Source organism: Propithecus coquereli, unplaced genomic scaffold (assembly GCF_000956105.1).
Source record: "Propithecus coquereli isolate 6110/MARCELLA unplaced genomic scaffold, Pcoq_1.0 Scaffold126, whole genome shotgun sequence".
In the NCBI taxonomy this organism is placed as follows: domain Eukaryota; kingdom Metazoa; phylum Chordata; class Mammalia; order Primates; family Indriidae; genus Propithecus; species Propithecus coquereli.
The window spans coordinates 5,254,880-5,276,688 of NW_012136747.1; the positions used below are offsets into that span (position 1 = coordinate 5,254,880).

General features: G+C 61.1%; 2 protein-coding genes across 3 annotated transcripts in view; both read left to right on the plus strand.

Moving 5' to 3' along the window:
- CARD10 (caspase recruitment domain family, member 10) overlaps positions 1–16,145 on the plus strand; it is a 26,710-nt gene extending 10,565 nt beyond the window's left edge. Inside the window, exons 7-20 of the mRNA XM_012638032.1 lie at positions 748–939; positions 2,070–2,204; positions 2,546–2,661; positions 3,590–3,618; positions 4,015–4,138; positions 9,385–9,541; positions 10,280–10,391; positions 10,847–11,090; positions 11,237–11,306; positions 12,360–12,462; positions 13,908–14,066; positions 14,170–14,285; positions 14,789–14,901; positions 15,141–16,145. Of these exons, the coding sequence (XP_012493486.1) occupies positions 748–939; positions 2,070–2,204; positions 2,546–2,661; positions 3,590–3,618; positions 4,015–4,138; positions 9,385–9,541; positions 10,280–10,391; positions 10,847–11,090; positions 11,237–11,306; positions 12,360–12,462; positions 13,908–14,066; positions 14,170–14,285; positions 14,789–14,901; positions 15,141–15,381 (1,911 nt within the window). The 3' untranslated portion in view covers positions 15,382–16,145. The remainder of the gene's footprint in view (positions 1–747; positions 940–2,069; positions 2,205–2,545; positions 2,662–3,589; positions 3,619–4,014; positions 4,139–9,384; positions 9,542–10,279; positions 10,392–10,846; positions 11,091–11,236; positions 11,307–12,359; positions 12,463–13,907; positions 14,067–14,169; positions 14,286–14,788; positions 14,902–15,140) is intronic.
- A 3,538-nt stretch (positions 16,146–19,683) lies between these two features.
- MFNG (MFNG O-fucosylpeptide 3-beta-N-acetylglucosaminyltransferase) overlaps positions 19,684–21,809 on the plus strand; it is a 14,885-nt gene continuing 12,759 nt past the window's right edge. For both annotated transcript variants that reach the window (XM_012638033.1, XM_012638034.1), the window contains exon 1: positions 19,684–20,141. In XM_012638033.1, the coding sequence (XP_012493487.1) occupies positions 19,887–20,141 (255 nt within the window). In that variant the 5' untranslated portion in view covers positions 19,684–19,886. The remainder of the gene's footprint in view (positions 20,142–21,809) is intronic.

Below are 21,809 nucleotides of genomic sequence, written 5' to 3' on the forward strand. Positions count from 1 at the left end.
TCAGCCTAGCTCACAGCAACCTTGGACTCCTGGACTCAAGTGATCCTCCTGCCTCAGCCTCCTGAGTAGCTGGGACTACAGGCGCGTGCCACCATGCCCAGCTAATTTTTCTTCTTTTAGTAGAGACGGGGTCTTGCTGTTGCTCAGGCTGGTCTTGAACTCCTGACCTCAAGTGATCCTCCAGCCTTGGCTTCCCAGAGTGCTGAGGTTACAGGCGTGAGCCACCGTGCCCAGTTAAGAATCTACGTTTTACCAGGCTGCCCCCCAGGCCCTGGCCCCAGCTCCCTCCAAGGCAGTAGGTGACAGGTCTGGGCCACGGGCCCAGCTCTCAGGGACTGTGGTCTTCACTGTGGGGAAAAGCGCTTTGGATGTGACGGGCTGGGTTTGCCTCCCAGCTCCTCCTCTGACCGGGGTCTGTGAATAGAGCCCTTGGCACAGTGGATCTCATGGAAGAGTTTTAAGTTGTTCTTGGTGAAGCGGGAAGAGCCTGGTCTCTGCAACTGGACTCATCTCTTGCCCTGCTGACTTGGTCTCCCCATCTGCAAAATGAGAATAACGATAGTATCTAACTCAGCCAGTTAATGTGACAATTAAATGAGCTGATATATATAGCGCAGGGCCTGGCACACAGGACGTGCTCAATAAATGATCACTGCGGTTCTCGTTCCCGAACCCATTCTGCAAGTCAGGCCAGGACAGCTGAGCCTCTGTGGCTCCTTCAGCTGCTGTCTGGCCCCTGCCCCGCAGGCCATACAGAGCCGGGACCGGATCCAGCTGCAGTATTCCCAGAGCCTCATTGAGAAGGACCAGTACCGCAAGCAGGTGCGGGGCCTGGAGGCCGAGCGGGATGAGCTGCTGACCACACTCACCAGCCTGGAAGGCGCCAAGGCCCTGCTGGAGGCGCAGCTGCAGCGGGCCCAGGGCGGCGCCTGCCTCAAGGTGAGCTGGGTCAGGATTGCAGGGGCCTGGTGGGAAGGGTGGGGTCCTGGGGGCAGCTTTTGGCCAGGGCTGGACACATGCAGGACGTGGTGGGAGACCTCAGCCAGGGGGAGGGAACATGGGGGACCTAGAAAGAGCCCTCGGCTGTGGGTGGGAGCACTTGGACCCAGGCTGGGGTGGGTGTGGGTTGGTGAGAGGCCAGGGGCACGTTGGTCTCTGAGTTTCTGGGGCTGCTCTTGGGACACTAAGAATAGTCTGAAGCCTGTCTTTGCATATACTTGGGGAAGCGTGGCTGCCCTAGGGCCTGTGAGTATGTTGGAATTCAAAACCTGGGCCTCAGAGTCCAGCTAGTCTAGTCTAACATGGGCCTAAAAACCTGCCAGAGACCAGCTGGTCTAGTCCCCTCATTGCATAGGGCCCAGAGAGGGCCACAAGCTTGCCTATGGCCACACAGCCAGCCAACACTGGAGCTGGGCCTCTGGGCCCTGTGTAAATCAGACACTGGTCCTCAGGCCACTGCCAGGAGCACTGCCTTTTCCCATCTGGGGTTGTTTGAAGACAGCTCAGCAAGCTTGATGTTCGACGCAGTGGGGCCTGGAGGAATAGAAGGACGTGAATTTGTGACTTCTTCCTCGTTAAAACCCTCCATGGCTGTTTTGCTCTTACTTGAAGAGAGAGCCCCCTCTCATTGCCAAGAAGCCCTGCAGATTGGGCCCCTCTCTTTCTCTAGCTGGTTCTTTGGGTTTCAGCCTTTTAATTCCTAGAATGTGTCCTGCCTCAGGGCCTTTGCACATGCCAGTCCATCTGCCTGGACCATCCTCCCCAACTCAGTTCTCAGTTCAAACCATACTTTTTCTGGAAAGCACTCTGATGCCCCCAGTCTGTGTAGGGCCTTTGAGGGCTTTCCATGCCCTGGGCACCCTTCTGCTGTCATCTCAGCTTGGGGTCATTTTGTTCATCTGTCTGCTGGTTTATTTGTCTCCCCATCTAGACTGTGAGCTCCATGAGGGCAGGGGTCTGGTCTCGTGTGGTGCGGCTCTGTCCCTGTGCCTGGCACATGGCAGGTGCTCAGTAAAGGACTGTGGCTGGCCTGGGCCTAGCACCGCTCACCTCCCCTCTTCCTCTTCCAGGCCTGTGCCTCCTCCCACTCCCTGTGCTCCAACCTCAGCAGCACCTGGAGCCTGAGCGAGTTCCCCTCCCCGCTGGGAGGCCCAGAAGCAGCTGGGGAGGCGCCTGTCCTGGGGGGATCTGAGACCCACACCTCGGTGAGACACTGCCCCACCCCAATATTAGGGGATGCTGATAACATCCATGTAATTACCAATGAATAGAGTCCTTTCCTCTTCACTGAAGGTTCCATTTTACAGGTGAGGACACTGAGGCCCAGGGAGAGCCAGTGCCTTATTTTAGCTCACCCAGAGCCAGCGTGGTGCTGGGCCTAGGTGCCAGGGGACCTGGGGGGCCACTCACACACTAGAATCTTGTAGAGCTCCCTCCTCTGCTCTGGGCCCTACTTCTCATCTGTGGAATGGGCATAAACCAGGTGCGTTGAGGACTGGGCTGCTGCTGGGCAGAGGGGTGACCAGGCCCTGTCGTGGCGTTGCAGGAGGAGGCCACAGACAGCGAGAAGGAGATCAACCGGCTCTCCATCCTGCCCTTTCCCCCCAGTGCCGGCTCCATCCTCCGCCGGCAGCGCGAGGAGGACCCTGCTCCCCCTAAGAGGTGAGATGGCTGCGGCCAGCAGTGGAGGCCAGGAGGGAGGGGCTGCTGTTCCCTGGACAGCCACCTCCCGGAACCCCCAGTGTCAGAGCCAGGCCCATGCAGTCGCTTCCCTTTACTGCCCTCAGGTGGCTGGAGCTCTGGAAACCTGGGCCCCGCGAGCTGTAGGAGTGACCGAGGGCAGGGGTTAGGGTGCGGCCAGAGGGCAGAGCGCACTCAGCCCAGCGGAGCACCCTGGCAGGAGAGTCCCTGCAGGTCCAGCCTTGAAGATCTTAAGCCCAAGGGGAAGCCCGAGGGTCAGGAGTAGAAGGCGTGGAGAATGTTCCAAGGGGTCAGGGGCCTCAGGCGGGAAAGCCGGGGCCCCAGGTTTGGACATCAACAGCAAACGGGCTGGAAAACCAAGCTGGACCTACCGGTGGCAAGACCGAGGGCAGGAGAGACGCTGCCTCCCGGGGTGGGGCCCCATCACGGCTCCCCCTGTAGGTAGCGCTTGGTTTATTCCTTTACCGATGAGGGGCTGGGCACTGGGGGCTGTGACCAACGTGGGCTTGACCTCAGTGAATCTGCCCTGATGGGGTGTCTGGGGAGGACGTCAGGTCTAATTCGGGCGGTACACCCAGGAGCCACGAGCAACAAAGGTAGCAAGTGAGGGTGAGATGAGGGGTAGAGATCAGGGCAGCCTTCCAGGAGGAGGCGGCATTGGAGGAGCTGGCTGTGAAAGGCAGGCCAGGGCATTGTAGGTGGAATGACGTGCAGCAGAGGCCTGAGTTTAGGGGAGCCGGGTGTCATGGGTGCCTTGTGCCTGGGACCCTGCCTTCAGTCTAGTCTGCATGTGCTTGGGGGCTATGGGACGTTTTGGTGGCCTGGGGCAGGAGGAGGGAGTGGGGCAGAGTACCCACTGTGCCTCACCACCTGCCCTCTCCCTGCCCAGGTCCTTCAGCAGCATGTCGGACATCACAGGTAACAGCCCTTGGGAGCCCCGCGGGGAGGGCCCATCTCGGGGAGTGGCAGTGCTACCCGCTCTGTCCTTGGTCTGTGTCCCTTTTCCTGTGGCCCTGGCCGGGCAGGCAGGTCCTGCTTGGGAGGCCCCTGGGGGATTTGGTTCAGGCTTCTCACCTGGAGCCCAGTCCTGGCCCCTGCACCCCTGTTCCTGGCTGTGCTGTCCCGGCCTCCTCACTTCCAGCCCTCCCTTGTGGGGCCCAGCCCAGCCCTGAGCCTAGTGGGTCTGATGTGCTCCTGGGGCCTCAAACCTGCCTGGGCTTGCCCTGGGCTTGGGGGTTGCTCAGTCCCTCCTGTGGACCCCGGCCATCCATGTTTCCCAGTCCCGGACCCCTGAACCTCACTCTTTCTCCCCAGGGAGTGTGACACTGAAGCCCTGGTCCCCTGGCCTCTCCTCAGCCTCATCCTCCGACAGCGTGTGGCCTTTGGGAAAGCCGGAAGGCCTCCTGGCCCGGGGCTGCGGCCTGGACTTCCTCAACAGGTACTGCCGCTGTCCGGGGTGGGCGGAGCTGAGGGGCTGGGTCTTCGCTGCTTGAGGGGGTCAACAGGGGTGAGGTGGGAGGGAGTAGAAACCTTTGCTTTATGCAACTGCTGGAATATTAAGGTCTTCAGATGTTGGCAGCCCTCGGATTCAAATCCTGTCACCGCCATTTATTGTCCCTGTGACTTGGGCTGGTCATTTCATTTCTCTGGGCCTCAGTTTCCTCAGCAGCTAAAGGGGGATGGTGATTTCTTCTGCATGTGGGTATTTTAGGTTTATGTTCCTGGAACCAAAGCACCCAGCTCTGCCAGGCAGTACAGGCTTGTCCCAGCACCCTACATGCCAGTGTCCCGGGCTCTCAGCGCCCAGCAGGACCGAGCTGTCTAGCAAAGCTTCGTGCTGGGGGTGGGGCTGGGGCTGGGGGCACCCTGGGAGCCCCTGTGGCTGAGCTGGCCACAGCCCACAGCAGGAGTCACAAAACACAGGAGTGCAGAGTGAGCGGCAGCCAATGTGCTGTTAGTGTTGGCGACCAGTGGCCCAGTTCACACCTGCCAGCGGATCTGGGGGTGGGGGATGGCGGGGCCACACTGAGGCCGTGGCCTTGGAACTCGGGTGGGGGGAGCCACAGGGGGACTGTGGACGAGGGAGAGAGGGGGAGAGGGCTGGCGGGGGCTGGGGAAAGGAGAAAGTCAAGGCCGGGCTGGTCCCCGGTGGCTTTGTGCGTCGGGCTGGGAGAGTGTGGACTTTGGCTTGTGCGCGCTGGGAAGCCTGGGGCGTTAGCTATTATTAAATGCAAGGCCAGCTGCCGGCTGCCTGACGGCATTCTCTCCGTCCTGGATGTAGGCGTTATTATGGTTATCCGTGTTTTGCAGAGGAGATAACTGAGGCTCAGAGAGGTTAAGCACCTTGCCCGAGGTCACACAGTTGGGAAGTACCAGGGCCAGGTCCACAGTAACCTCATCAGACTTGGGTTTTGGAAGGGGCACGGGAAGCATCCACTGTCAGAGCCAGAGTGTGGGGCTGCTGGGTGCATGGGGACAGGTCACACAACAGAGCAGGACTGGGGCCTCCTGGAAGCGGCTTGGCCAGGCCGGTGTCCTGGCCTCTGCCCCCACCCTCGCCCGGCAGTGGGCCCAGCATGACATTGTTTCTGCCTGTGCAGGACGTCCTTCTGGGGGAAGGGGTGGAGTCGCCTCCTTTCCTGCTGGCCTCAGCCCTTCCTCCCCTCCTCCAGCAGGGGTCCTGGCCACTGTCCAACAGCGCCAGGATGCAGCAGAGGGAGCAGGGGCCTCTGGCCCGTCCCCCGCCTGGGCCCCGTGGTCACGTGGGGCCAGCTTTTCTGCCCATGCTGTTCCAGGACAGGAGGGAGTTGGGAGAAGAGCACAGAGGGGATGGGCGCAGGGGTAGGGGACTGAGAGAAGGAGAGGTGGGCAGGTAGAGGGAGAAGGGGGCCGGCACGGTGCCCAGGTGGGACAAGTCTCATGTCCCCTGGAGCCATGTTAGGGTGAGGTGGGGAGGGCAGGCTTTGGAGCCAGCTGCCTGGGCTCAAGTCCCAGCTTTGTCACTTGCTACTGTGGGGCCTTGGGCAAGTCACTTAATTTCCTAGTGCCTCAGTTTCCTTCTCTGTTAAATGGGGTCAAATAGTGCCTGTCGCCTAGGGTCATTGTGGGGGTTCCAGTGTTTCTTCTGGAGTGCTTAGAATGTTCTCGGTGCATGGTGAGTACATGCCAGCTCTTAGCTGTTGCCGTCGTTGTTGTTTAACCCCCAGAGTAGCTTTGCCAGCCTGGTATTTTCAGCCACCAAGGCTCAGAGAATCAGAGACTTGTCCCAAGTCACCGGCCACGTGGTGCTGGTGTGGGGACACCGGCGTGCCTTCCTGCTGTCTGCGTGCCCGTCGATCTCTGGCTCGTGTTGGTGTCCAGTGTGTGCCGGCACTTTCTTTCCTCTTTCCTGTTTCCTGCCCATCGTGTCCCCTCAGCCACTCTGCCCTGCCCTTCCCGGCAAGGGTGCTGGGACACGCTGGAGGACAGGTGGACGAATGGCGGGTGGGGAGACAGCAAGGAAGAGCCCAAGAGTGAAGTGGGGTGCCAGGTGAGGGGCAAGGTGCCTCTCCCAACCAACTCCCGCCTCTGCCCCCCAACTCACGTGGTCCCAGAGGGTCTCTGGCACCTTTTGTCCTGGAGTAGAGAGGGTTCTGATAAGTCATTGTCTGACTCCACCACCCACCAGCTGTGCCACGCTTGTATAACTTCCCTGTGCCTCAGTTTCTCTCTCTTTTTTTTTTTTTTTGAGACAGAGTCTCACTGTTTTGCCCTGGCTAGAGTGCCGTGGCGTCATCCTAGCTCAAGCAACCTCAAACTCCTGGGCTCAAGCGATCCTCCTGCCTCAGCCTCCCAAGTAGCTGGGACTACAGGCATGTGCCACCATGCCCGGCTAATTTTTTCTATATATTTTTAGTTGTCTGATTAATTTCTTTCTATTTTTAGTAGAGACGGGGTCTTGCTCTTGCTCAGGCTGGTCTCGAACTCCTGAGCTCAAATGATCCGCCCGCCTCGGCCTCCCAGAGTGCTAGGATTACAGGCGTGAGCCACCGCGCCCGGCCCAGTTTCCCTCTTTTTTAACAGATGCCCCCGTGGGATTGTGGGCATTAAGTGAGGTAGTCAGTACAACATGCTTAAGTGTCAGCATCAGGTCCCTGACCTGGGACGAAGCAGGCACGCAGAGCCTAGAGGTCTTCCCACTGTGCCCTAGGGTGGGGGACACTCCCTGAGGCTGCTCGGCCCATCACTGCCCAGAGCTGGCAGAGCCGGCAGACTTGGCCCATGACTAGCCTGCCTGTGACCCGACCTGACCTGACTGGGGGAGGGGCTGGGAACCCTCACCTAGTGGCTGGGGACCCCACAGGCAGCCGCCTACCCCCACTTGTTCTTTCTCTCCCTTCCTGCTTGTCTGAGTTTGGGGGCCAAGAGGAACCCGATTTGGACCCTGCTCCTGGCAAGCCCCCACGCGGACTCTGTGGACCCTGAGAAGTGCTGAGAGAGGCATTGCTGGTCTTGGAGGCTCTGAGAGGTCATTGATCCTTCAGGGTGGTCAGCAAGCGTGTCCTGGAAGAGGGGGTGCCTGAGCCAGGTCTTCAGGGAGCAGCAGAAGTTGGCGAGAAGAGCCCGAAAACCTGGGGTGGCCGAGGTCAGCCTTCATGCTCCAGTTGCAGGGGGAAGTGAGCAGGGGTGGGGCGGAGAGGGCCTGGGTGCCAGCTGCTCCCTGGGCTCTTGTTTGGGAAGGCCATGATAGCAGTTGTCTGTGGGTTTGAAACAGGTGGGGAAACTGAGGCCGGAGAGAGGTGACTTGTCCTGAATCACACCTGACACCGGTAAACGTCTAGTTTTTACTGAGCATTAGTGCTTACTGGGCACTGTTCTGAGAGCTTCTCGTGTCTTAACTTGCCGAGTTGTGCAGTGAGGGAGGGGGCTGCCAGGCGCTGGAGGCTGAGCAGGCCGGCCGCCCGGCCCCGGGGTTCCTGGTGGTGTGCTCCTGCCACTTTCCTCAGACTTTCCCGCCACAACCCAGGGTGAGAGGGACCCAGGACCCACGGCTGAAACAGAAGGGTAGCGAGACAGTGGTTGGACTCCGCTGGGGGGAGGCAGGCTTGTATTTTTGGTTCCATTCCATTAAAAAACTGTGCTGGTCATGACCGAGTGAATGTCACCACCCACCAAGGGACAGTCCTGCAGTTTGAAGGTGGAGCCCTCTGGTTTCCACCTCTCCCTGTGTTATTTTTACATTTACTTGACCTTCCTCACGCACGGTGGGAAGGGGTGCCGCCGTTGGCATCCTCGTTTTGTGGATGTGGTGACTGAGACCACGCATGTGCCCGTTGGCCCAGTCTGGGGGACACTTGCCCCTGGCGTTTGGAGCCAGACTGTGCTCCAGCCACACAGCCACCGGCCGGCATGGTCAGGCTAGATCTCAGGCTTCTCACCTCTGCCCAGACCTTCCCATGCCACCTCCATGCCACCAGGACAGCGGGTGCTGAGTGATGCCTCCCATCCTCAGGCCTGGCTCTGTTTTGCCGGAGCGGGCAGCGGCGCGGCTTTCCTGGAGCCAAAGCTTCCTGCTCCCCAGGGTGCTGCCTGGGGTAAGGTCCTTGTAGCCTCGCCCACCCCGGCTGGCAGCAGGGGACAGTGAGGCTTTATGTGGGCTGCAGCAGCCGTGGTGGGTGGGAGGCTTTTCCGAGCTGCCTCTCTGTCTGGAGCCACCCACTGACCCAGGCCTTGCCCCCGCCCCATGGCTGGGGGGCTTGGAGGGGTCTTTGGTTCAGTTTGTCTCTGAGCCTGGCCACAGGGCCTCGCCAGCGCTCATCCAGGGACAGGCACAACCCTGCACGATGGGGATGTTGGTGACGCTTTGTCGTAACCGTCGGCGGCTCCTGCTGCCCGTGGGAGCAAAGCCAGATGCCTTCGTCCCATGCCGTCCGCAGGCTGGCTCCGGCTTGCCTTTTATGGGAGCTGTTTCCCAGGATGTGAAATTAGTAATTAGGGCGAGGAGCTCCGCGTGGTTTTCGGCACGTGGAAGCAGCCAGCGAGCCTTTGCTGCTACCATTACTGTCGTTGTTGTTATTAATTCCCTCCGCACGTCCCGTATTCTGTCCTCCACACCTTTGCTCACGCCATTCCTTCAGCCTGGAACGCAGTTGCCTTCTGTTCTTCACCAAGGTGTAGCCAGGCGCTTCTTCCCCGGAACCTCTCCCCTCTGTGCTTCCACTGCCGGCTGTACCCATCCTCGGCTCTGTGCTGTGTGCTAGTGGCGACCTCCTTCCCCAGACTGTGAGCATAACAAGATTTATTAGTCATCTGTTATGTGCCAGACACTGGGTTTGGTGCCAGGATACAGAGCTGAGCCCTGTAGAAGTCTGGTCCTGAAGGTGTTCGTTCTGACACAGGAAACAAAAGGGAACCAATGCAAAGCTGCGGCGAGGTGCCGCTGGCACTCCTGCAGCAAGCTCCACCCCCCCGTGTGCCCAGGGGTCTGGGGGGAGAGGCTGCTTTTGACTGGAACTTGGAGGATGAACAGCATTTGCCAGGCAGAGAAGGGAGGGAAGGGCATTCCGGGCAGAGGGCACAGCAGATGCAATGGCCTGAGGGTCCTGGCATACTTGGGGAATGGCATCACTGTAGTTCTCTGAGAATGTTGAACTGAATCAAAGTATTGATTGGACTCTAATTCCCATCCCCCTTCTCCCTTCTCAGGTCTCTGGCCATCCGAGTGTCTGGCCGGAGCCCCCCAGGAGGCCCAGAGCCCCAGGACAAGGGCCCAGACAGCCTGCCGCTCCTTGGGGACAGATGGTCTGGGGCGGTGCGGAGGGTGCTGTCCGGGCCTGGGTCTGCCAGGATGGAACCCAGAGAGGTGAGGCCCTGCCCGCTGAGCTGGGGGCGGGGTCAGTGCTTTAGCCATGGCTGGACACTCTATAATTGCTGGATCAAGATCACTGGGCGAGGCGGGCATGGTGGCTCACGCCTGTAATCCTAGCACTCTGCGAGGCCAAGGCAGGAGGATTGCTCGAGGTCAGGAGTTCGAGACCAGCCTGAACAAGAGCGAGACCCCATCTCTCCTCAAAATAGAAAGAAATTAGCTGGACAACTAAAAATATATAAAAAAAATTAGCCGGGCATGGTGGCACATGCTTGTAGTCCCAGCTACTCAGGAGGCTGAAGCAGAAGAATTCCTTGAGCCCAGGAGTTAGAGGTTGCTGTGAGCTAGCCTGACACCACGGCACTCTAGCCTGGGCAACAGAGCAAGACTCTGACTCAAAACAAAAAAAATCACTGGGCGGAGCTTCTGGGGCTCAGCCAGCGTTAAATGAAGTCTGACTGGGCAGGGGCTGGGAGGTGGGACAGACTGACCGCACCTTGACAGATCCCCACCATTAAATCTGGGGAGAGACCAGGATGAGCTAGCCTGGGTGGGGGGTCCCGTGGATGGGAGCGGATCCGGCTGGACTGGACGTGGTAGTCCCCGGTGAGGTGGGGCTTTCTGAATTACGAGGCTCGGTCACCCCCACACCCGGTCTTCCTCCTCCAGCCCCAGGGTCGCTCTGTCCTGGGAAGCTCACTTCTTTCCCTCCCTGCCTGCGTTTTCTCCCAGTCAAGGGCGGAAGCTGCGGGCCTGGAGGGGGCATGCCTGGAAGCCGAGGCCCAGCAGAGAACCTTGTCCTGGAACCAGGGGTCCACACTCCCCTTCCTGATGGACTCGAAGGGTAAGTCTGGGCCGGGGGAGGGCCTGGGAACTCACGAGTCCCAGAAGGTCGGAGCTGATGGCCCGAGAGAGGCTCATCCAGCTCATGGTGCAGGCGGGAAAGCCAAGGGCCCAAGAAGAAGCTGGCCTCGCCCCACTCCTGCCCCAGTCGCTCCGTCTCCTGACGCCTGGCGGTGCAGCTGCCTCCTGTGTCTGTCCTTGTGCCCTTCTCTGTCCCTTCCTCTGTAAGCAGCTTATGTTAGGAGTCCAGAGACCTGGGTTTGAGTCTTGGTTCTGTCCCTAGTAGGCTGGGTGGCCTTGGGCAAGGCCGCACTCCCCTGTGGACCTAAGTTGCTCACTTTAGGAAGGGGAAGGTGGGGTCCTGGCAGCTGTGGCCTCCAGAGAGCCATGTCTGATCCCTGACCACATCTTCCTCCTCTTGTCCTCTCTGCTGCCCCCTGCCCCGTCCACGCCCAGCCTGCCAGTCCTTCCATGAGGCCCTCGAAGCCTGGGTGAAGGGTCTGTGTGCCGAGCCCTTCTACATTCGAGCCAACCTCACCCTGCCCGAGCGGGCAGATCCCCACGCCCTTTGTGTGAAAGCCCAAGAGATCCTTCGGCTGGTGGACCCCGCGTACAAGCGGCGGCAGGAGTGGTTCTGCACGCGGGTCGACCCCCTCACGCTGCGGGACCTGGACCGGGGCACTGTGCCCAATTACCAGAGGTGATGCAGGGCCAGGAGCCTGGGGATGGGGTGCTCCCTCCTCCTGCAGTCCCTCATCGTCCTCTGGGACAGAGTAGGGGTTTGAGGAGAGGACAGGAGGGGCCCCCCTTCTTCCTACAAACGTGTGACATGACTCTCTCCCACAGAGCCCAGGAGTTCCTAGAAGTTCAGGAAAAATGCCTGCCCTCCAGCCGGCACCGAGGCCCCCGCAGTAATGTAAGCAGGGCTGGGCAGGCAGGGACAGGGACACCAAGGGTGGGGGATGCCAAGGGTGGGGTCCAAAAGGGGAGAGAACAGGCTCCACTCTCTGGCAGCCCTGGGGGAGGAGAGGAGGGCCATCCCCCACCTGCTCCTTCCCCAGGACTTAGTTGATCATCTGCTATGTGACCAGCAAACAGAAGAACAGTGGTGCTCACCACCCAGGGTAGTTTAGGGATTAACTGAGATAGAATGTGCCCAGTGCTCAGGAGCACGCCTGGCACATAGTAAGCATCCCACAAGACAGCAGTCACATTCCCTTTTCCAGTGCCTGAGTGGTGGCTGGGCCGGGTGGCCAGCCCCACTGTGCATGTGGGCACGGTGCGGCCCAGAGACATTAGGTCAATGAAGAGTGTGGGCTCTGGAGCCGGACGGCCCACATTTGAATCCCAGCTCTGCCACTTCGTAGCTGCGTGACTTTGGACAATCACCTGAACCTTCTTTGCAGCTACGTTTCCTTATCTGTAAAGTGGGGAAGTTACGCTACCTGCTTTGTAGGCGGTGTGTGGCTTTGGTGAGTTAATGCCCATCAGGTGCTTAGTGTCGTCACCTTGCAGGCATTTGACACCTGTCAGCTATTGGCATCATTAGTGCTGTCATTATTGGTTTCATTAATCTTCCTACCCAAAGTCACGTTGCTAATTCATTGGAAGAAACCCTAAAGTTTGTCTCTTGTGTGACATTCGGTTCCTCTTGGTCTCTGGGCCTCAGTCTCCCCATCTGTAAAGTGGGAGGTAGACCTAAGACTCCTCCAGTGCGCTCTGATGGGCTTGCTTTCCTGGGGCCCAAGGGACAGCTGCCCTCGCCTGCCTTCAGGGCTGTGCTGGGCCCGGCAGGGGAAGGAGAGGGCCCGGGGGGAGGGGCGTCTAGTACTGACCCAGGCTCTTCCTGCAAGCTTGGACAGTGGTGGCAGTGGGGCCGCTCTGCCTGGGGTCCTGTTTACTCTCCTCTCTCCTTGGGTGGGAGTGGGGCTGAGCTCTCAGGTGTCCTTCTCTCCTGTCCCCTCCCCAGCTGAAGAAGAGAGCCCTGGACCAACTGCGGCTGGTGAGGCCCAAGCCCGTGGGGGGTGCTGCGGGGGACTCCCCCGAGCAGCCGCTGCTGGAGCCCTGCTCAGGTGAGCGTGCAGGTGCGCGGGTGTATCCTGTGCTGTGCGTGGTGCCCGGGAGCGTGTGCATCTGGGTGGCCCTTGGCCTGGAGGGCCTGTCGTGATGGTTCCAGTGGGGGCAGGGCTCCCCCTGGTGGGAGGACGGACTGTCACGATTGAGGGAGACCCTGCGGGGAGGTGACTGTGGGTCCGTGCGAGTTTGGGCCACGCACGAGCGCGGGCCCGTGCTTGTCTGGCAGAGCACGTGTAGCTGTGCTTCTCACACGTGTGGTGGCAGGTGTCCCTGGGACCCAGGGGGGTTCCTGGAGGCAGAGGGCGAGGCCTTAGGCTAGATCAGGGAGAAGGGGCTGGGGGAGCCCATGTGGGGGGCCAAGGGGAGACGGTGGTTAGGGAAGAGAGGTTGTTTCAGCTGGGGCCTTCAAGGGTGACGAGGGCCTTGTTCCAGGCAGAAGGCACAGCCTGTGCAAAGGCACGGAGGCACCCGGCATGACGAAACAGCATTTAATGTTCCCTAGTGTGAGCTTCTGAGCGCAAAAGGCCTGTCAATAATCCACGGGCCACACATTCTGGTGACAGCAGCTGGCTCTTCCCTCACCTGAGAGATGGAGCCCCTGTGAGCCACGGTCCTGGCTGTGCTTGCCGGGAACACACGTGTTAGTGCCCACATTCACAGGGGTGGGGCGTGACATTTGTACAGGAGAGAACCAGTGACACAGGTGAGAGGAGAAACCAGGTGACCGTGGGACCAGGGACGCCACAGTGTTCACACGTGTCCACACACACGAGAAGTGCGAGCTGGACAGTGGGAGTGTGTGGTGCGTTGATGTTGGGGACAGCAAGTGAGTGCTGGGTCCTGGGGACGGAGGGTCCCTGCCCTGTGGACTTCACTGTCCAGCAGGGAGGCAGATGATCGGATAGTCACACTGGGAACGCTAAATTGGACAAGGACTGGGTGCCCTGGAGCACATGCCGGGGCCCTGCCCGTCTGGGGCCAGGGAAGGTGTGACTGGGCTCTGACCGGGCTGAGGCACAGGGCGGGGCGTGGGGCGGCCCCGCGGCATGCAGAGGCCCTGCGGTCGGAGGCAGCTGCGGGGAGAGCTTAGGCAGGAGTGCAGTCTGTGGCTGCCAACCTCCCCAGGCTCCCGGCAGGGCTGCGTCCCCCACGTGGGGGATGTGGCATTTTTCCTGAGGATCTGGGAGGTCACGGGTGTGTTGAAAGCAGGGGAGTTGCATGGTCTTTCGGAGCCTTTCCAGCTGAGTGGAGAATGACCTGCAGGGGGCAGACAGGAGGCAGGGGGCGGGAGGAGCCTTCTGCTGCTGTCCCAGTGAGGGGTGTGTGTGTGTGTGTGTGTGTGTGTGTGTGTTTGTGTGTGTGTGTGTGTGTGTGTGTGTGAGTGAAGAGGAGCGGGACGTGCCTGCACCCTCATCTCTTCCACACCCCTCCCCTGCCGCAGAGCCCGAGTGCAGCCTCAAACCATACAGCCTGGTGCGGCCACTGCTGGTGTCCGCCCTGCGGCCCGTGGTGCTGTTGCCCGAGTGCCTGGCGCCCCGGCTCATCCGCAACCTGCTAGACCTGCCCAGCTCCCGGCTGGACTTCCAAGTGTGCCCAGCGGGTGAGCCTGTGTGTCCTGGGAGGGAAGGGCTAGGTGACACTCTGGGGCAGCCGGGCCCACTGGCCCTTCATCCCTGCCTCTCCTTCCCCATCACCCACTGCAGAAAGCCTCTCTGGGGAGGAACTGTGCGCATCCTCGGCGCCTGGAGCCCCCAAGGCCCGGCCTGCCACCCCTGGGCTGGGTAGCAGGATCCGTGCCATCCAGGAGTCTGTTGGGAAGGTAGGTGCTGGCGCTGGCCTGGAAGGGGCCAGCGCCATTCTGGGCCTGAGAACCAGTCTGAGTATGGGTCGTGTTCTGCCTACTTGCAGGGTGACCCTGGGCAAGTCCTTTCCCTCCTGGGGTCCTCATTTTCCTCACCTGTGACCTGGGTGGTTTGGAGCAGTTGACCGTATACGGGTCACCCTTGAGGTGTTCAGCGGATGCGGCTCACCTGCACATCCTCGTCCTGGAACTCATCTCTGTCCCAGGAGCTGGCAGGGGGCCATAGGGTGGTGGGTGGGCCGGCATTAGCTCCAGTCTCCAGATGGGGCGGCCGAGGTCCGGAGGGGGACATTTCTCCAGGTCACCCGGCGAGCCCACTGTCTCCTCTGCTGGGTCCCTTCCTTACTGCCAAGGCCCCTCTGGGTGGGGAAGCAGGATGTGCACCTGCGGGAGGCTGCAATAAGCGTGGGAGTGGGTGTCTCTGGGCCGGGAGTGCAATGTAGCCTCAATCCTCCGAGAAGAAGCACTGCCTGTTGGAGCTGGGCGCGCGGGGCGTGCGGGAGCTGGTCCAGAACGAGATCTACCCCATCGTCATCCACGTGGAGGTGACCGAGAAGAACGTCCGGGAAGTCAGGTGAGGGGTGGGGTGGGGCACGCGGACCGGTGAGCTCCCTCTCTCCCCCCTCGCCCTTTTCCTCTCCCCCTTTGTCTCTGTCTCTCCCTCCGTTTGCTGTCTGTCTCTCTTTTTGTCTCTGTCCATCTTCTGTCTCTGGCTCTTCCATCATTGCGCCCCTCCCTCTGTCCCTCTGTCCATCTTGATTGCCCAGTCTGCCCTCTGCCCTCTCCGACCTCGGCCCTCTCCTCTCCTGGCAGGGGTCTGCTGGGCCGGCCAGGCTGGCGGGACTCGGAGCTGCTACGGCAGTGCCGCGGCTCGGAGCATGCGCTCTGGGGGCTGCCCTGCTCCTGGGTGCAGGTCCCCGCCCACGAGTGGGGCCACTCGGAGGAGCTGGCCAAGGTGGTGCGCTGCCGCATCCTGCAGGAGCAGGCCCGCCTCGCGTGGGTGGAGCACAGCGGGGGCAGAGGCTGCGGGGGCAGCGGCAGCAGCGAGGCCTGAGCCCGTCTGACACCTGCACTTCCTCCTGCACTTCAGAAGCCAGCGGGACCGGTGTCTGTGTGGAGCTGGGCCCTCCCACCCTGAGCCTTCCAGTCCCTTGGACTCCTGGAAGTGGGACCCTCGGCTCTGGGCTCTCTCGCCATAGGCTGTCACTGGCCCTGCCGAGCCTGCAGGAGCCCAGGGCAGGACTCCCCACTCCTGAACTTGCTGCTTGGGCCATCCTGCCCGTCCCTGTGTCCCCATGTTCCCACTCGTGGGGATCATGTGTGTGTCCACGTCCTCTCCTTAAACACTCACCCTGGAATCTGTGTTCTCACACCTGTGCAAAGGTTTGCACACCCAAGTTCTCATGGGCAGACTCAGGTCTGTCCCTCTGCCTGGGCGCATGGGGTCTCCTGAGGTCCTGAGCCTGTTCTGCTTCCAGGAGCACAGAGCCCGTCACTGCGTGACTCCCACCGTCCAGCTCACATTTCTCGTGTGTTGGCCACATGTGAACACTGCGGCCTCCCCGGCCACGGTCACCTCGTTTCTCCTCTCACCTGTGTCAGCGGTTCTCTCCTGTGTAAATGTCACACCCCACCATGGGCACTAACAGGTGTGTGTTCCCGGCAAGCACAGCCACGACCGTGGCTCACCGGGGCTCCATCTCTTGGGTGGGGAGGAGCCGGCTGCTGTCACCAGAATGTGTGGCTCGTGGATTATTAACGGGCCTTTTGCACTCAGATACTCACACTATGGAACATTAAATGCTGTTTTGTCATAGATGCTGGTGGCCTTCTACTTGCTCATGTCCCTGGCCTGGAGCCCCTCTCCACCCTCCCCTCCACCCCCACCCCCAGCTCAGGCTGACACCACCTCTTAGGTCCCCACTCACCCGCCTGTCGGGAGGGTCAGATTTCCTGCCTGTCTCTTCCCAGAGCCGCCCGCCATCTGTGCTGGCATCACCTTACCTGCCCCGCATGACCGAAGGCAGGCCCCAGCGATGGGCCACCAGCGCTCAGCCCTGCCTGCAGCTGATCATCAAATGAGTGTTCCCTGGAGCGGGGCACCAGAGCCAGCAGGGCGTGATCTCAGGCTGAAGGGACTCGGCTGCTGAGTCCGGGAGATCAAGAGCAAACTCTCGGCTCTGCCATCAGGTCCCTGAGACAGTTCGACCAGAGAGAGAACAGTCGCTCCAATGGGAGCAATCCAGGCAGCCTTACTGGAGGAGGTGTCACTTGAGCTTGAGGGTTGGGATTCCTTTCTTCAAGAAGCATTCATGGGACCTATGTGCCTCTGTGCAGGTGACTGTCCTTGGTCACAGTGAGGAACTTGGGCAGGCCCCTGGGGGTTTTGGGGGCGGTGTACGTGTGCACTAGGTGGAGGGAACCTCAACAGCAGAAGCTCAAAGGTAGGAGATGGATTGGGTTTGGCCACCTGGGGAGCAGTGGGAAATGAGCTTGGGAAGTCCAAGTCCAAGGGTAGGGCTAGGGGTGCAGAACGCCATGTTGAGCTTGGGCTGTGTCCTATAGGCTGAGGGAGTCTGCGGGGTGCGAGAACAGGGCTGTGGGGGCTCAGGTGTGGGGTTGCCTCAGAGTGTCCAGGCCAGAGTGGGGGCCGTAGAGCAGACAGGAGAGGAGGGGCTCTGTGGCCTCCCGGGTGGGTCTGGGTCTCCGTGTTTGGCAAGCTTAAGAGAAAGGGGCCTGGGCTGGGAGTCTGGGGTGTGGGCGGAGAGGGCGTGGGGATGCTGAGAGGGGATGAGGGGCCTGGATGTGGGCTGGAGCTCCATGGGAGACAAGGGAGGAGGTGGGTGAGGGGCCTCAAGACTGGGCCACGTGGGATAAAGGTGGTTGGGAGGGGAGTTGCCAGGGTGGAGGGTGGGCCCAGGCTGTCCCAGCAGCCGGGAGAGGCATCTTTCCCCAGATGGGGTGCAGGGTGCAGGGGCAGTGTGGTTTGGTTGAAAGCCAAAGTCTTGGCCAGCTAGGTGACCCGTGGTAATTCGGATGACCTGTGTTGTGGATGGTGGGCTGGGCCATGGTGGTGCCGACTGGCCGCAGCCGGGCTGGCAGGTGCGGCTGGGGCAGAGCCATTGCTCAGGAAATTTCAGCTCCTTCCACTGTCTCCAAGACAAGGGGGGCCTTTAACAAGGTGAAGATTGGGGCGGCAGGGGAGGCGGAGGGTCCGTGGCTGGAGCTTGAGGCCCACCAGCCTGTCACTGCTGTGGGGTGCGGGCTGGAGTGTCGGACCCTGAGTGACAAGGGTGCAGCCCCCTGCCCAGGAGTCGGGCATGATGTCCCTCGCCACTCTGGGCCTTCCCAGGCATAGACCCTCCCCTGTCTGCAGCGCAGCCTCCCCACCTCGGGCAGTGGGCTCCAGATCTGCCCTTAGCTGTCCTGTTGCCAAAGCTTTGCTCATGCTGGGCTCTGCCTGTGCGGCTCTTCCTGCCTGAATCCTACTGGCCTTTGAAGCCTGGCTGAGACACCATCTCCATGAAGCCCGCTGGGTCCTCCCAGCCCTGTGACGTTTTCTGGGCCATGCCACTTCTGCAGATGGGGGTCTGTGTGGCCGTCTCTGTGGATGGTTGTGGTTCCCTGGGTGTGGGGGCTGGGTCATGGGCATTTGGGCAAATGAACCTCCCACCTTCCTGCTGCGTGCCTGGCCCAGTGCTGGCTTGGGAGACCCAGGAGCCTCGGAGAAATGCTGGAGCCCAGTGGCTCAGCCGCCTTTGCCTGCCCCCCGTGTTAGCTGTCCTTTCTGTGGGGTGGAGAAGCCCACTCTTCGTGTAATCGTCATCAAGTCATATTTGTGCCCCCATTTTACAAATGACGAAAGTAACTTCCTAGGGTCACACAGCTCGTGAGTGGCCCAGTTGGGATTTGAACCTGGTCTGTGGGGCATAGAGCCTCATATTGTCCCTTAGTGGCTCTGTTCTGAGAAGACAGGCTGTGAAGGGCCCTGGCTGGGGCTGGCCCATAGGAGGGTGATTCCAAAGGGTTGTTTTCCCTTTCTGTCCCCCGACTGTCCTCAGGCAGGGTTAGGCTGCAGCAGGGCCAGTTCAATTTACCAGCCATCTGGCACTTTCTTGTGTTTAACTGACAAATATTTACTGAGCACCTATTATGTGCCAGGTGCTGTTCTAGGCACTGGGGAGTGGGGACTCCATGATTTAGAAAGAAGAAATCCTGCCCTGATATTCTCAGGAGGAAGGCAGACAATAAATAAGTAAAACATATAGGATGCTGGGAGATGAAAAGTGCTATGGAAAAAACAGCAGGACAGGGGGCCTGGGAAGGAGGGGAGGGCGGTGCAATTGAAATAAAGGGGTCAGGGAAGGCCTCAGGGAGAAGCTGACGTTTGTGTAAAGACCAGAAGGAAGCGAAGGAGTGAGACGTGCAGATCTCTAGGGAGAGTGCCAGGCAAGAATGACAAGTACAAAGGTCCTGAGGTGGCCACGTGCCTGGACCCACCGCGAACCCAGTGGGTCCGGAGTGGAGGGAGCAAGGGGGGCGTAGGAGAGGGATGGGGTGTGTGGGGGCGGCGCATGCAGGCCTGGGGGCTGCTGTGTGCTTTCTGCCTGTTGTTCTGAAGGAGACGGGAGCCAGTGCAGGCTCGGAGCAGAGAAGGGAGGAGATGTGAGTGCCCTTGTGCAGAGCGAGATGGAGGTGTGGCTGGAGAAGGCCTTCTGTCCCCCGGCCGGGCTGGGAGAGAGGCAGCCAAGTGAGGTGGGCCATGGGCCGGGCCGGAGAGACCAGATTCCACCTGGCTCTGTAGCTGAGTTGCTGGATCATCCTGGATCTTTCTGTGCCTCTGTGCCTTATGTCCACAGCTATAAACTGGGAATGACAGTCCCAGTGCCGTTGGGAAGACCAAGGAACTGAGCAAACTTCTGTGGGAGACCCAGAGGCTGGGAGGGGACATCAGGGAAGCCTTCCTGGAGGAGGAAACCCTTGAGCTCAGCCTGATAGTCCCAACAGAATTCAGCCTGGTGGAGAGAACGTGGGTGAGGACTGCAGGAGATGGGGAGAGTGTCTGGAAGGAGAAACAGCAGAAGCTGGGAGGCCGGATGGCCTGGGCCGGGGCACTGTTTGGTACTGGGTGTTGGATGAGCCCAGCTGATAGGTCTCTGGGGTGTGGGAAGCTGGGGGCCCCCCTTCCATCAGGCAGGGAGGTTTGCTGTTGCCTCCACCCCCACTGCAGCAGCTGGCAGGGCCCGGCTGCCCCTCCAGCTGGGGCCTCCTTTCCAGCCACCTCTGGGGCTCCCCTAGCCAGGCCCCGCCCCTCGGGCTGAGCAGGGGCGGAGCCAGGCAGCCCAGAGCAGCCGGGCAGGGCGGCGAGCAGGTGGAGGGCTGGCGGCGGGCTGCCATGGCTCAGCCTCCGGGGCCAGAGCCCCAGCTCCCACCTCTGCCCTCCCGGCCGGCCCCCGATGCCCGCCAGACTTTTGCCTCTGCCGGGGCTCCCGTCTGACCAGCGTTTCCTCCCTGTCCGGTTGGGATTTGGGGGCCGAGCTGTCTGGGGTCCCAGGGCCAATGCAGTGCCGGCTCCTGCGGGGCCTGGCTGGAGCCCTGCTCACCCTCCTGTGCATGGGGCTCCTGTCCCTACGGTACCACATAAGCCTGTCCCCCCAGAGGGTGCCGGAGACCCCAGAGCTGAGCCAGCCGAGCTCTGGGTCCCAGGAGCTGCAGCTGCAGGATGTCTTCATTGCCGTCAAGACGACCCGGGCCTTCCACCGCTTGCGCCTGGAGCTGCTGCTTGACACGTGGGTCTCCAGGACCAGGGAACAGGTGACAAGTGGGAGACTTTGGGCCCTGGGAGTGGCCCCTGGCTCGAGGGGCTCATAGAGGCTTTTCTGCTGGGCTGGGGCCCTTGGGTGCCTCAAGGGAGAAGCTGCCCGCCATCTGCCTCGTCCCGGCTCACCTTCCCACTTCTTCCTCCCTGGCCTCCAGGGTTACCTGAGGCCTGGCCTATGCCCCTCTCTGGCCCCGACTCCGGAGCATCTCAGGCCCACTTCTCCACCTCTTTTAGGAGCCAGGTTGGGCCTCTGCCCCAGGATCCTGGGTCCCTCCTGGGCGTCCCTCCATCCCCTGGCCACCTCCAGCGTGGGCTTCACTCCTGCCCACCCTGGCCCAGGCTGGCATCCGCGGTGCTGGATGTTGGGCAGCTGGGTGGGGGCCTCCAAGAGATCTTGACGCTGACCTGCCCCAGGCCCTAGGTGCTGTCCTGCCCTGGCTCTGAGGGTGGAGGGTGGGGGCAGGGGCATCTAGGTGGGGCCACTTCTGGGGACGCATCCTTTCAGGCTTCCTGGAAGCCCCTGCCCCCACGCCTCTGCTGCCCAGGGTGTGCCCAGGGAGCTGGCGTCTCCCCTCCTGTGCTGGCTTCCTGTGGGGCTGCTTCCGAGGGCGGGCAGGAGAGCGTGTGCCATGAGGGTGGTAGCTGAGACCGTGGCGGGCCAGAGGTCGGGGGAGGCGGGCCTGGCGAATGGGGTCGTGTGTGTGTGTGTGTGTGTGTGTGTGTGTGTGTGTGTGTGCTCGTGCGTGTGCTCACATGCCTGGCCGACGTGTGAATGTTAGACGTGCTGTGACAGAGGCGTGTGGGTGCACACGTGGTGTGCAGCTTCTGGCTTTTGGGGGGCAGCTCCAACAAGCTGAACCCCCTGCAGCCCTTCTTGCCTTAAGCAAATCAGTGATTTGGGGTGTCGGGACCATCCCTGGGGAAGTGGAGGGTGGATTCACACATACGCACACGCCCCGTCCCTACTCTGGTGGTTGGCTCGGTGGGAGGAAGTGACTGAGCTTTTGAGGGGGTTGAGAGCTCTTCTGAGGCCAAGGGGGGGTGGTGATACCTGGAAGAGGCCAGGGCCCCTGGGGAACGGGCCCCCCTGCCCTGAGTTCCTGGCACCAACACCTTTGCACAAGGGGTTAATCCCTCCCGAGGTGGGCGCTCAGCACCCCAGCTCTGCCCTGGGGCTCCACACAGCTTCTCTTCTTGGTGAGGGCCTGGTTCCTCCTGCGGAAGCCGCAGAGGCTGGCCCTCCCCGCAGACCTTCCTGTTTATGTGTCTGTGTGTACCCGGGAGCGTGGCCTCACATGGTTCGAGGCCCTTTCCTGTCTTGTCTGGACCACCGTGGCGGTGCCTTTGCCCCGGATGAGGAAACTGAGGCCAGCGAGGAGGAAGTGCTGGCAGCATCGCCCACAAAGCCTGAGGGGGCAGAGCCCAGTGGGACCTGGCCCCTGCCTCCAGGCCTGGGAGAGGGTCCCCTGGGCCTTCGGTCTGGGTGGCTGTGCCTGGCAGTCCCCGGCCGGCAAGGACAGGCAAGCAGTGGGCCCTTGTACGTCCCAGGCTCCATCCCAGAAACTCATCAGGCAGCAGGGTGGGGGTGGGGGCGACCACCAGCTGCTCTGCCCCTCTCCCGTTAACCCTCGCGACAGCCCGAGGGGAGACATTGATATTCC